The sequence below is a fragment of the Physeter macrocephalus genome, chromosome 19 (genome assembly GCF_002837175.3).
Source record: "Physeter macrocephalus isolate SW-GA chromosome 19, ASM283717v5, whole genome shotgun sequence".
Lineage (NCBI taxonomy): Eukaryota > Metazoa > Chordata > Mammalia > Artiodactyla > Physeteridae > Physeter > Physeter macrocephalus.
Genome location: NC_041232.1, coordinates 47556470 through 47570794, shown reverse-complemented (window position 1 = coordinate 47570794; position 14325 = coordinate 47556470). Strand labels below are relative to the sequence as shown.

General features: G+C 41.0%; 1 protein-coding gene across 24 annotated transcripts in view; it reads right to left on the bottom strand.

Moving 5' to 3' along the window:
* DTNA (dystrobrevin alpha) overlaps positions 1–14325 on the bottom strand; it is a 390047-nt gene that overhangs the window by 93394 nt on the left and 282328 nt on the right. For all 24 annotated transcript variants that reach the window (XM_028480006.2, XM_028480003.2, XM_028480001.2 and 21 more), the window contains one exon: positions 2001–2214. In XM_028480006.2, coding sequence (XP_028335807.1) covers positions 2001–2214 — 214 coding nt within the window. The remainder of the gene's footprint in view (positions 1–2000; positions 2215–14325) is intronic.

Genomic DNA, 14325 nt, shown 5'->3' with positions numbered 1-14325 from the left:
TGCAGCGGACGCGGGTTCGTGCCCCGGTCCGGGAAGATCCCACATGCCGCGGAGCGGCTGGGCCCGTGAGCCATGGCTGCTGAGCCTGAGTGTCCGGAGCCTGTGCTCCGCAACGGGAGAGGCCACAACAGTGGGAGGCCCGTGTACCACAAGAAAAAAAAACAAAAAACAAAAAAACTACAATGAGATATCATCTCACACCGGTCAGAATGACCATCATCAAAAAATCTAGAAACAATAAATGCTGGAGAGGATGTGGAGAAAAGGGAACTACTCTTTACCTTGGTATAATCCTTAAGCTTAGCATCCAACAATCTTGCAGTGATTCAGCTACATTATCATAGCTATTTAGAGAACATTTACAGCTCTGTTTTTTGAAATGCTCTTCCCAATATTTCCAAACAAAAGTGAAAAATCTATTAGGTTAAGCCCCATCTGTTTCACAAAATACCCCATCCTTATTGTTAATTTGGCCCCATTTCTGTATTTACAGAGTTGGTCCAAATTATTTTTTAGCTTTGATTCCTTATGTATCCTCTAGAAATACCCCAAGATGTAGCAGGAAATTCTCTCTACATTTTCCATTGTTATAACAAATAAGGCTCCTGAAGACTTCCGTAACAGGTCTGAAAGCTGCCATGCTCTTGCTAAGGGGACACGACAGAAATGCTGTTATAGAAATTCCACGGCTTGGTTCCACTCTGCCACCTGTCATGTGGAACCACATCTTCCTCTTCCAGCCCCGTCGCTTGGCTACCACAGCGATTAGCCCAAAGCAGTACATCACTTCTGTAGGCTGCACAGACTAAGTATGGAATCTATCAGCCTGGACTGCTTGTTTATTTCAACTTGAGAATTTCTCAAAATATTAACATGGAGACAATAATGTATACTGGTCAAACTGAGCACGTACAATTCTGTCACCACGCTAGGTTGCAAAGTGACAGCTGGTGACTTTTGTGAGTGGCATAACAACATTAGCCTGGCTGGAACATCTCCAGTGCTGGGTTTAAATATTCCCAAGCATTGGCTAGACAAAGAGACTAAGCAAAATCTTCTGAGATTCTTAAAATGGGATTGCTGAAAGATCAAGCTAGCAATTTTCCTTCTTAATATTCAAAACCAGGGGTGAAATTGGAGGTGCTGATCCTATATCTAGCCTAGGGGCCATCAGCAAACGCCCCTTTGAAATTTTTGGCTGATAATGGGATTCAGGGGAGGTTTTACATTTCACAGCGCTGCCACATGTGCCTTGGAAAAAAAATCGAAGCTGAATCTCTAAATCCTCACTCGGCCACTATCATGCTGAGAGCCACTGGACCTGCTGATTGTCACTGGACAAGTGACAATCTCTCTGTGCTTCGGGTCCTTCATCTGTAAAATGAGAGGTCTGGAATAATGGTCTTTAAGATCTCAGACAGTTCTGAAATTCCCTGAGTCTGCGAGGGGAAGTTAAAAGATAATGAGGCTGAGTTTCAGTCGTGCTGTGTGGCTGGCATCACGTTGTTTTACACGGTACATTATCGACCAGTCCATTTAATGCAAGTCACGGCTACTTGTACTAGGCTGGTCAAGGAAGGAACCCTTTTCAACATCTGTTTGCTCTGGGGTCTTGTTATGACACCTCAGAAGCACTGTCTTAGACAATTTGCAAAGGAGAGCGTTAAAAACATCCTCCCACATCACGGTTCATTAAGTCGCTCCACAGGCCTATCACGCAACGCTTCCAAGCGTCCATAGCTTCTAGGAAGCGTGGGATGAGTTAAATAAAGGTCAGCACATAAAATACAATTGTCCTCCACTTCCTATGGAGCTATTTTACTCTCTAAGTCATTTCCAAAGCATTTAAAATTTATATTAAACACATAGAAACTTTATTGAGATAAGTATCTGACCAAGAAAAAGAGAAGCAGACAATTCTTCGGAATAAAGACCAAGAAGCGCAAGAGGAAGGGGAGACCGAACATGTAGCGAGTCACAGATATTCGGAGGGAGCTTACGGATCAAAGGCTGCCAGCAGGAAGTTTAGCAGGAGGCTGATGGACTGCTCCACCTGAATTTGGTGAGTGGTTGGCATTCTTTTGTTGAGCTGGTAAAAAATGGTGGAGAGCACAGCCTCCAATCGGGCCACGTTGAGTTCTATGTTTGGGTCCACGTTGTTCAGACCATTTTCCCTCAAAGCTTCTATGACGTTCCAAATATCCACCAGGTGCACTACATACAATGAAAGCAGAGTGGACACATCAGACCAGAGTGCATGGAAAGGTAAATTCATTATTATACATGTACCATCTGTCCTGTTTTGTCAAGGTGCCTCATAGGCTTCGGTATGTGTTCCGCTACTATAGGAGTTGACATCAGTAAAGGCACGTAGTGCAGGATCTCAAAGAGCTGATGTACAATGTGTAACAGCAAACAAATGATTTTCTGAACATCACAGTAGAGAGTTATTTCTATTCTTCATAATAGACCCTTGAAATACTTACATGTGAGGAAGGTGAGGATCAAGGAAGTTAACTGACAAATGCAAAGGTCCAAGGGAAGTCACCTGGCATTTGTATCCAGGTCTAGTTGGCTTTTTAAAATATTGAGATATAATTGGTATATAACACTGTGTAAGTTTCAGGTGTTGATCTGATACATTTCTGTATTGATTTGATACATTTCTATATTGCAGTATGATTACCACCATAGCGTTAGGTAACACATCATGTTCCAGAATTATCAGTTCTTTTTTGTGGCGAGAACTTTTAAGATCTAGTTTCTTAGCAACTCTGAAGTATAGAGTACTTGTGATTAAAATTAACAAGTCTATGTGGCTTTAAAGCATTTTCCCACTGTACACACTGACCCCTTACAAAGAAAAGAGAAAACCAGCACTTAAACTCTAGTGTTTGAAAGGCTATCAAAACTGCATTTGAGCATTTAAAATATTTTCATTTATTTACATAATTTTAGTAGTATGAGGTTTGAAATTAAAAAAAGGGAAAGTTAAAGTAAGCAGGAAGGCAGGCTGGGGGAAAAGGAAAAGTTATCTCTACAATGCAGCAGTAGAACTAAGGCACAGGCCACTTAACTCACCTGATCAAGAACAATTTCTTGGTTCCATTGTTAGTAAGCTCGTGTAACTTAAGTCATGGTTACTTTCACTAGGATAGTCAAGAAATCCATTTCTATTTCACCCCGAGGTCTTGTTATGACATTCCCAGATAACATCACCACAATCAAGACGATGGACACATGTATCAACTCCAAAGGTCTCCTCATGCACCTTCTGATCCATCCTGCTCCCCACCCCAGGCAACCACAGATCTGCTTTCCATCACGATTTTCTAGAATTCTATATGGCTGGAATCATACCATATGTACTCTTTTTTTTGGTCTGTATTCTTTTATGAAGTGTAACTATTTTGAGAATCATCTATGTTGTTGCATGATAATAGTTTGTTCCTTTTTTTTTTTTTTTTACTGCTGAATGGTATTCTGTTAAATGGATATGCCACAATTTGGTTATCAACTCACCTGTTGACAGACATTTGTGTTGCTCCAGTTACTGGTTATTATGAATAAAGCTGCTATGAACAATCATGTACAAATCTTTGTATAGACATATACTTCCATTTCTTTTGGTAAATACTTAGAAACAAAGTGGCTAGGTTGTATGGTAGGTGCATGTTTAATTATGAAACTTCCAAAGTGTTTTTCAAAGTAGTGGTAGTGTTTTACACTCCCATCAGGAGTGTGAGAGTTCCAGATTCTCCACATCTTCACCAAGTTTAAGGTTCACTTTTCATTATACTTTGGTGTTTGAAAATAAATATGTTGATTTTCTCAATGAAGTATATACTTATGTTTTAATTCCTGAGAACTATACACACCACATATGCTTTTCCACCAACAGCTTTCAAGTTTTAGTCTCCTATCTCTTTGCTCACTTCTGATACTATATTTGAAAAACAAAACTAACATCTATTGAGACCCTGGACTTGAAGTTGAAATTAATGCCAGACTTGGAGTCCAAAGACCTAGGTCCACATCTAGCTCTTCTACTACAAGTGCATACCCTTTTAGCCTTGACTTAGAGCCTCACTTTCCTCATCTATAAAGTGGGGATTGTGTTCATTAAATGGAAAAATGCATGAAATCAAAAGCGGTAGTGCCTGGTACATGGGTACAATACATTATACATTAACAAATGAATAATGTGAGTCATGTCAAAAGAAAACTTTTTGGCATATCTCTGGTTTGGAGCAGAGGAATACAAATCACTTTCCAACTGAATTACTTAAATATTTATTAGATTTGGATGAATTCAGATGTGATTCCAATTTTGCAACCTTCTCTGTATATCACATAACAAGGATGTTCTTTGTATTTCTTAATGTTATTTATCCAATTTTTCAATTTAGCAAGTGAGGTGCTCCAAGGGAGATGGCATTACAAGTTGAATTTATTTATTAATTAAATTTTCTTGAGGGAAATAGCTAGTATTCCTATAATTATTCCCTATATGTTTGATCTACAAATCCTCTGGATCTAGTCCTTGGGGGTGTCTGGGTACAGGATACAGAGAGCAGTGATGATGAGATCTCCTCCACCGTCCTGATTGGTATCTGTGTCCAGGTAACCAAAGGAAGTGGGCTACTGAACTATCCTGATCTGGATCCTGGCTATGGATCACATAAAACAGGCATCGGAGAAGAGGAATATGGACTGTGAACTTGAGCACAGGAGGGAGATGGCTACAAGGCAGGAAATGGCTGCTGGTGGAGGGAGATAGTCTGGACGGCTAGGTCTCTCCTGAGGAGACGTTGTAGAGCACAGGGGGGCCCTCAGGATTCCCACAAGTGGAATAACACAGGTCCACAGGAGTGGCCAACAGACCCACAGGGAGGTTCCTTAGGCAATTTAGCCTCTGCGTGTCCAGCCTATACTCACCTCTTCTCTTCCAAACCCACTTTCTCTGGGATTCCCTTCTCTAGTGAATGGCACTAGCCCCCGTCCCTCCCCCTGGTCCAGCCAGAATCTGCATTTCATCCCCGGGTCCTCACATCCCACATGCTCTCAGTGACCAAGTCCTGTGAATATCTCTCTTAAATGTCACTTTAACGCCTCCATTTCCATGTACCCTTATTTGCATCACCCAATTCCATCATCCATTGCTGTCTTCATTATCTCTTATTGGTTGACTAAATCAGTTCTTTTGTCCTTATTCTTTCTCCATTCCAATTCTTCCTACACACTGTAGTCAGAGTGATATTTCTGAACTGCAAATCTGACATGTCACTTGTATGCTGCTCAAAGTCCTTTAATAACTTCCCATTAATTTGAAATCCAAACTCTTCAACATGTCTTGCAAAGTTCTTTTTGATCCGGCCTCATTTACTTCGTATCTATGTCTCATCCACCGTAACTTAGTGTCAATACCATTTCTTCAAGGATGTCTTCTGGATCCCCTGCCTCTAGGTTTTGTATCCCTCCTATGTGTCACCTTAGAACCCTCTTCTTCCCCATCACAGTATGTGTGGACTCTCTGTACAGACCAGCTGGTCATCTGTTTCCGCCAGCTGGTCATCTGTTTCCGCCTCTGCATCCCACATGCCACAGAAAGAGACTGCCTGTCATGATAATTGTTCACACCCCTAGCACTGTCACAGGGCCTCACACATCACAGGAGCTTAATAAATATTTGTTGCCTAAGTGAGTGCATGACAAGGAAATGACAACAGTGAAACAGGGTCTTCTAAGGATGCATTCAATCGCTAACGACACAACAAGGTGTAGTCATGAACAATCACACGAGCCTTGGATCGAATCTTAGATATATTAACAGTCAAATTACTTGACTTCTCTGGATCTTCATCTTAGAAAAGTGGGGCTGATAACAGTCCTTACCCTCCAATAATGACTATGAAGGTTAAATGGGATGATGCCGGTAAAATGCTTGGAATAAGGCATATACCATAGGAAATAATAATGGCCTATGATTATAGACAAGTAAAACATCTGAAAATCATATGAAAGTTATTAAAAATAAATCTGTTCTGTATTTGTGTCTTTACACATCTAAGGTCTCAATATAAGGAAATATAAAATCCTAATTCTGGCTGTGAGAATAGACAGTTATAAGTGACTTAAGAAAAACTAGTTTTCATAATTATGTGCTGGGCACTGTGGTAGGTCCTGAGGACTCGATGGCAAACCATACAGGTGTGGTTCCTGCATCATGGACTCACAGTCTGGTGGGGATACAGGCATGCCTCACTGTCGCGCAAACAGATGATCAGAAATCATGACTTACTGTGACAGACAGGGTGCCAGGTACAAAACGGGATTACGATATGGTCGTGAGGGGCCTGAAGAACAAGATAAGGTGGAGAAGCACTGTAACCGCTATAAGGATTTTGGTCTTTATGCTAAGACATGGGTTTTGAACAGCAGAGTGACATGGTCAGTAATGCAGCTTAAAAATATCATTTCTGACAGTGAGGGAAGAAAGGGACAGAGATGGACAGGCACACATGCGGAAATCGCTGGAGACTATTGCTCTAGTCCAAGTAAGAGACTGTGGCATTTTTACATAGGGGGTGGCAGTACAGAGACAACTATAATTATGCACATTATTTTCTAGGAGTGGCAGAGTGGAAATGATACAGATTTTGCCATCACAAAGACTGAGGTTTCACTCCTGGCTCCACTAATAACTGTAAAACTGTGGGCAAGTTATTTCACCTCTATACAGTTTATTATTCCCTTTTTAGAAATGAGAAAGCTAATGCCACCCAGAGGGAGTTGTAGTGAAGAGAAAAGAGAAGAGGTATACACAAGTGCTGACCACAGGGCTTGGCACATAATATTTTGTGTTAAAATAATTAAACACTCTCTGATCTGCAGCCATGCTATGCTATTATTAATTTACAAGATTTATTATGAATCCAAACTTAAGTTTTAGCCCAGTCCTCCAAATTCAATAAACTAATTAACATACAATTTTGAGCATATATTATGTAGGTGATATCAGAGAAGCACAAACACCATCCCAGCCACAAAAGCAGATACCTATTCAGTTTGGTTGTCAAATATTCTGCGTTAGTGGCGTTTGAATTGATTTCACTGTATTTGTTAACAGAGACCTGGTAAGGAAGGCCTGCTTTCATAAAGATTTCTTGGAAGCTTTATTTCACTGGTAACTACTTTGAGAGGTTCAGATCACAGCACAGAGTAGTACAAGTTCCTGGGTGGTTGATTGAGTTTCCACCTGGTTTCCCTACTGGCTATCCATTATGACCTTGAGCAAGTCACTTAATGTCCTTAAGTTTCAGTTTCCTCATCTGTAAAATGTGGACAATAACAGCTTTTCCATTACAGGGTTATTGTGGGAAGCAAATGAAATAATCCATGTACCAGCACTCCACATAGTGCTTAGTGCATAACAAGCATTCAATATCTATTAATTATTATTGAAAAAGGTAAGTATCACAAGCCTTTTGCTTAATTAAATAGGAACATTAAGAAATGAGCTAAGTTGAGAGTCATTAGGAAGTTATTAAGAGGTCTGTTTTAAAGGTCTGACAGTTGTATGTTACTTATTGTTGAGCTATCAAGTCATTTTAGAAAACGAGGAATTTATTTAGGTCATGCAATGATGACTGTATAACACTAGATGGCACTGTGCACACTTTACTAAATATCCATCAAGCTTTAAATGTCCATCACAGAGCACCTACTATCAGGCACAGGTGATAAGAAGTGGGGTTTCCTCATCTATAAAACTGCATACGTTTTATACTAATATATTACATAAGACATCAGTTTGCATAATGAAATTATTCAGATAACATTAACCATATCAAGAATAGACAAAATGTATTCTTTTTTTTTAAAGATTTTTTTTTTTGATGTGGACCATTTTTAAAGTCTTTATTGAATTTGTTACAGTATTGCTTCTGCTTTTCGTTTTGGTTTTTTTGGCCCCGAGGCATGTGGGATCCTAGCTCCCCAACCAGAGATTGAACCTGCACCCCCTGCATTGGAAGGCAGTCTTAACCACTGGATCACCAGGGAAGTCCAGACAAAATGTATTCTTAAAAGCAATATTTAGTACTTCACAGAATTTTAAAAATAATATGTTAATTTCAGACATTTATTATTAACACATCATGGTCTGTCTTTATAAATAAATGGAAATAGACAAAGCTTCAATAGTTTGCCTTAAATTCAGGCAATACCAGGAAGAAAATGGCTGGGTCAGAGGCAGGATGGGGCGGTGGGAGGAAATGTTTGTATGTGGGTAGAGAAGAGTTTGTTGATCTCAAGCTATGTTTCTTATCTGTTTGCTGATGTCTTACACTCTACTAACAAGAGATGGACTCTTTATTTCATAGATATAGATGACTTAAATCCAAGTATCCCTGAGATAAGTGCAAAAATGCCAAACTCATTTATACCAGATAGAAATGACTGAGGTCATAAACTTTATGAGAAGTAGGAGAATCATATAAGTAGGGTAAAATATGGAAGAGAGGGTACACATAGGATAGGAAAATCAAAAGACACTTCATGAAATAGGGCTCCTCAAAATTCCCAATTCCAGATTCTACCACTTACTTATTTCAAAATTTAGCAGGGTGGGAAAGGGTTTTGACAAAGCTCTCCAGGTGACTCTTGACAATCACTGACCTATAAACCTTTAGAAGGCTCTCAGAGGGCTTGCAGCTGGGGAGGGTCAATAACCATCATCTAGTGACTTCATCTCATTCACTTTGGAGTGGTGGTTCTCAACCGTGGCTGCACACTGGACTCACCTACGAGGCTGTAAAATAGCTCCCTGGTGATGCTGCAGCTGCTGGTCCAGGACCATACTTGGAATCCCAAGACATTAGGCTTGTTAGAGATGCAGACTCTCAGGTCCCCACCCCAGACCTAGAGAATCAGAATCTGCATTTTAACAACATCCCCAGGGAGCTTGTATTCACATTAAAGTAGGAGAAGCACTGCTCTAAGGCAGAAGTTCTCAGTCCTTCGGCATCAAGACAGCCTCCTATGTTCTAAAAGGTTGTGAGGTACATCACAAGAAGCTGGTCACTATCAATTTATGCAGTTTAAGAATGATTTATATAATTATGTCTATACACATCTGTGAACAAAAAAAGAACAAAGAATGTTTATTACTCGTCATCCAGCTTTACAAGGGTTAAGTCGCAACCCACTGCAATCAGCCAAGGACAGTGCACCCTGAGGGATGAAAAAACAGGATGAGGCATTCTGTGCTTTGTATAAATGGGCACCTAGATAGTTAAGGTGCATATCTCAGGAAGAATTTCAATGACCCCAGATTCTTGCATCCTCCTATACACAGAAAAACACTAAAATCATTAACTCGAGATACCTGTTCTTTGTGCCTAGCAGTAATCTTTTACCAAGATGTATGTTTGGCATCATGTATTTCCCAGCCACAAAATTCATATATATATATGAATTTATCCCCGCTACCCCATATATCCCCGCTACTTCTTTGGAGCAGCTTCTTAGACCTATCTTCCGGACTATAGTCCTCTGTAAGACCCTGAATAAAAGTTAAACTCACAACTCTTAGTCTGGGAATTGAACATAATCTGTCGATATGCCATTGGGAATATGCATACCCTCTAGTGTGTAGACTGTGTGTGTGTGTGTACATGTGTGTGCACTCCCATACACATGCCCTCTCAACCCTCACCCATCCTTGCCACCGATACTTAAAGTGATGGTGACCGTTATCTGAGGCTTTGTTATGACTTGTTTTTCCACCTCTGAGACATGCAGGTAAGAGCAGGGTGAGTTCTGCTGTTGATTTACTCATCAAATCCCACGGCAAAAGAGATAGGTTGTTTCTCCTGAAAACTCATCCAACTCTCCCCTCCCTGGACCAAAGTTTCCTGACCTTCAGGAAAATTCCCAGCAGGAATTTTCCCTTGTAACCACACTCTTCAGAGTATGAGAACCAAGTTCAGGTGGTACTTCTGAGTAGTTTACGCTGTGGGTTTGGAGTGCCAAATTGTGTTCATTCACATAGCAGATCCTGAAAATACGTTTGCAGGCTTGCAGAAAATTTAATTATGGAGATTCATTCTTCTAGTTGTCCAGTAAATTCTGATGCTCTTAGCACTAAAAGATGAGCACACATCAAAGCATTGTCTTCTTCCTATGACAGCTCTCAAATAACAAATTTCATTCAGTATTCTAAATGCCAAGAAGACTTTAAGTAAAAATGCTTTTAAGGAGCTTCACGTGTGGGTCAGGCCACCACAGGGTGTGGTGTGAGGAGGTGGGGAGAGGAATGTATCCCCTTGTGAGTGCCTGGAACGACTTCAGAGTCCTCTTCAAACTCATTACCCCAAGCCACTAACAAGCCTTCTTTCTTAGCCTTCCATTCCAGAGACTAAAACTTCATTCATACATTAAGTATTTATTCAGCCCTTATTATGTGGCAGCACTGTTCTGGGTTCTAGAATTAGCATGAACAAGACAGGCAGGTCCCTGATCATACAGAAATTGTAAGTGGTGAAGAATAGAGATATTTAGCAAACAAGTGCTTTGAGCATATGCAACAACAATCGATTTTCTCTTATACAGAAGAAAAATAGACTTAAAGATAGTAGATTTGGACTCAAATCTTTCTTCATTTGTACAATAGGAATAGTAATATCCACCTTTCTTATTTTATAGGTGTCCTGGGAATAACAAAAATGGAAAACGTTTAGTAAAAATGTAAATCACTATATACATTTTAGGCATTACTCTTATTTTTTTTTTTTTTTTGGTGGTATGCGGGCCTCCCTCTGTTGTGGCCTCTCCCGTTGCGGAGCACAGGCTCCGGACGCGCAGGCTCAGTGGCCGTGGCTCACGGGCCCAGCCTCTCCGCGGCATGTGGGATCCTCCCAGACCGGGGCGCGAACCCGGTTCCCCTGCATCGGCAGGCGAACGCACAACCACTGCGCCACCAGGGAAGCCCCATTACTCTTATTTTTGAGAGAAAATTTACTGTCGTTTTCAGATAGAATTATAAAAATCCCCCCCAAATTCTTTCAATTCTTTGCTCCACTCTGTCAGTTATAAAAATATTTGTCCCTTAATACAAGCTTTTTTTCTATAATTTCAGGTTTGTTTTCCTCTTAACGGATGTGACGTTATAAAAACCCATGAGAGATTGTAACAGTGATGACTAGTTTAGTTCACTTTCAGATCAAATACTTACGTTGAAATTCAGAGAGCATCAGCTCATGAGAAAAAATTTCAGCGTATCACTATTTACCATACATCTATTGCACGTACGCGCATAAACATATGGAGAAAGACTGCCATATGCTTATACATACAGAGTTGGGAAAGGAAGCAAGAAATGAGATTCCATAATATTTTTGAAAGAAGTTAGATCCAACTGGAAATTTTAAAGATTCTACAATGCGTTACATGTTTGATGTGGTAGGTGATTTAACACAATAGGAGAGTCTGGCCCTACAAGAGCTTACGATTCCCATGGGAGAGACACATTCAGAAGGCCTAACTGAAGCCCTGTTCGAGACACTATGTTATCAAAAGTCTATATTCATAGAGCAGGTTAAAAAAAAAAAACAAACTACTGGAGCTCAACATACAAGGATGCTATTGTGTGCTGGAGACTTTGGAAAGGTTTTAGAGGAGGAGGAGGTAGAGCTCAAGATGGTTCCTGAATCACAGCAGGATATGAATACATGGAGATGAGGCGGGGAGGATACTCCAGCAGGAAGAGGGTCGAGGGACCAATGGCAGAGAGGAGTGAGTGATCATGGTGTAATCAGATCTTGCATTGACCTGACTGGGCCGGTGGAGTTTGTGCTGGGTTTACTGGCAAGCGGGGTCTATACCTTTGAAACCTTTCCTATTGCCCATTATATAAGATTTCTCTAATTTTTCAGTAAGTAAACAGAGAGATTGAGAACTTGCATCCTGCAAAGTTTAACGCTTAATTTCATTTTCCAACTACCATGTCAGCTAATTCAGATCTCCAGCTACAGCCAACCAGTCCAGCAGTGAAAATCAGAGGTGCTCTTTAGAGCAGTGAGTAGATCTCAGGTCGTGGCCTCTGATTCCATAGGTCTGGAGTTCAGCCAGGGCATCCCTAGGTTTCAGTAACTCCTTAGGTGATTTTGAAAGAGAAGGAAGCCTGAGAACCACTGCTATGGAGCATGACTTAAAGTAGCAGTCCCCAACCTTTTTGGCACCAGGGACTGGTTTTGTGGGAGACAATTCTTCCATGGACGCACGGTGGGGAGGGATGGCTCAGGCGGTAATGAGAGCGATAGGGAGCGATGGGGAGAGGCAGATGAAGCTTCCCTCGCTTGCCCACCGTTCACCTCCCGCTGTGAGGCCTGGTTCCTAACAGGCCCCGGGGGTTGGGGACCCTTGACTTAAAGGATGGAGTTAGATGAGAGACAGGAAGAAGAGGAAACTGATGCTCATTTGAGTCAGACAAATTTATTTTAAAAATATCATGAGATGGCCTTCCCTGGTGGCGCAGTGGTTGAGAGTCCGCCTGCCGATGCGGGGGACACGGGTTCGTGCCCCGGTCCGGGAAGATCCCACATGCCGCGGAGCGGCTGAGCCCGTGAGCCATGGCCGCTGAGCCTGCGCGTCCGGAGCCTGTGCTCCGCAACGGTAGAGGCCGCAACAGGGAGAGGCCCGCGTACCGCAAAAAAAAAAAAAAAAAAAAATCATGAGAATCCCAAGAACATTGTGGTGGAGAAAGCCACGTGCAAATCAGCCAGTTAAGATTCTTCAAGTATATACTTTATGCCCTTATTCAGGTCTTTGATCATGACAAAATTGTGTTTAAAAAAGCTGTTAGGAACTCAGTTAAGTGGTATGCTTCACTAGGGTTAACAAATGCATTTTGATGTGATTTACATTGAAGATATTAATCATCACTCACATTAACCAAACACTGAGTTCAGAAACGGAGCCTGTGCCCCGAAAGGGTAGGGCCCGAAACGGGGAGAGCCCCGCGTCCCGAAAAAAAAAAAAAAAAAAAAAATCATGAGAATCCCAAGAACATTGTGGTGGAGAAAGCCACGTGCAAATCAGCCAGTTAAGATTCTTCAAGTATATACTTTATGCCCTTATTCAGGTCTTTGATCATGACAAAATTGTGTTTAAAAAAGCTGTTAGGAACTCAGTTAAGTGGTATGCTTCACTAGGGTTAACAAATGCATTTTGATGTGATTTACATTGAAGATATTAATCATCACTCACATTAACCAAACACTGAGTTCAGAAAGAAAATGTCAGCAAATGACAGTTTTCTGACTTGATCGCCATGAGTGAGCCATGAGCTATATACCTTTCTAAAATATGAATCTAGGGCTCCCCTGGTGGCGCAGTGGTTGAGAGCCCGCCTGCCGATGCGGGGGTCACGGGTTCGTGCCCCGGTCCGGGAAGGTCCCACATGCCGCGGAACGGCTGGGCCCGTGAGCCATGGCCGCTGAGCCTGCGCGTCCGGAGCCTGTGCTCCGCAACGGGAGAGGCCACAGCAGTGAGAGGCCCGCGTACCGGAAAAAAAAAATAAAATAAAATAAAATATGAATCTAAACAACATCTGAGTAGCTCACCAAATTATTTTATGTTTCAAACTCAACATCTTCCTTGCTCTCAACATATGCCTTTATCACCAAGTTAGTTCTCTTTGTTAAGGATCTTTGGGGAGAAGCATCATTTCTTACAAACATAACATTTTATTTTCACTTTAATTTCCTGGTTAAGGTGGATGATATAATAGAGCTTCAGGAAAAGGTCTACAACATATTTTTGGTGTAAAATCAAAGTGAGTATCATGCCGGTCCTCAAAGGCCCTGGCAGTACATCCACTGCCTATCAGGAAAAAGTATTCAGTTTTCCTTAAATTGTGTTTGCAGACTTGCGTGATTATTCAAAATGAGGTATAATAATTGTTGGCTCAATAGATTTCATACTGTAAATTAAATTTAACTATGTTCAATTGAATAAGGATTTATTAAGCCTATTAGTTTTCAAAGTATTGTACCAAGGATTGTAAAAATAATAAGAGAAGGTAAATGAAAAGAAATATCTGAACAATGATTAATTTCTCACTGTCAGTGTTCAACTTTGTTCAGAATATATTTAATAGCCTTAGAAGCAAGAAAATCTAGTATCTTATCTCCCCTCTGGGTAGTCATTTTAGATTTCACTGGATAACTTTGCATAGGTTTCTTCAACGTGCCCTAACTCTATCCTACATTCTACTGCCCTATTTTGGGCTTTTATTGACTTTGAATTAGATTTTTACAGCAA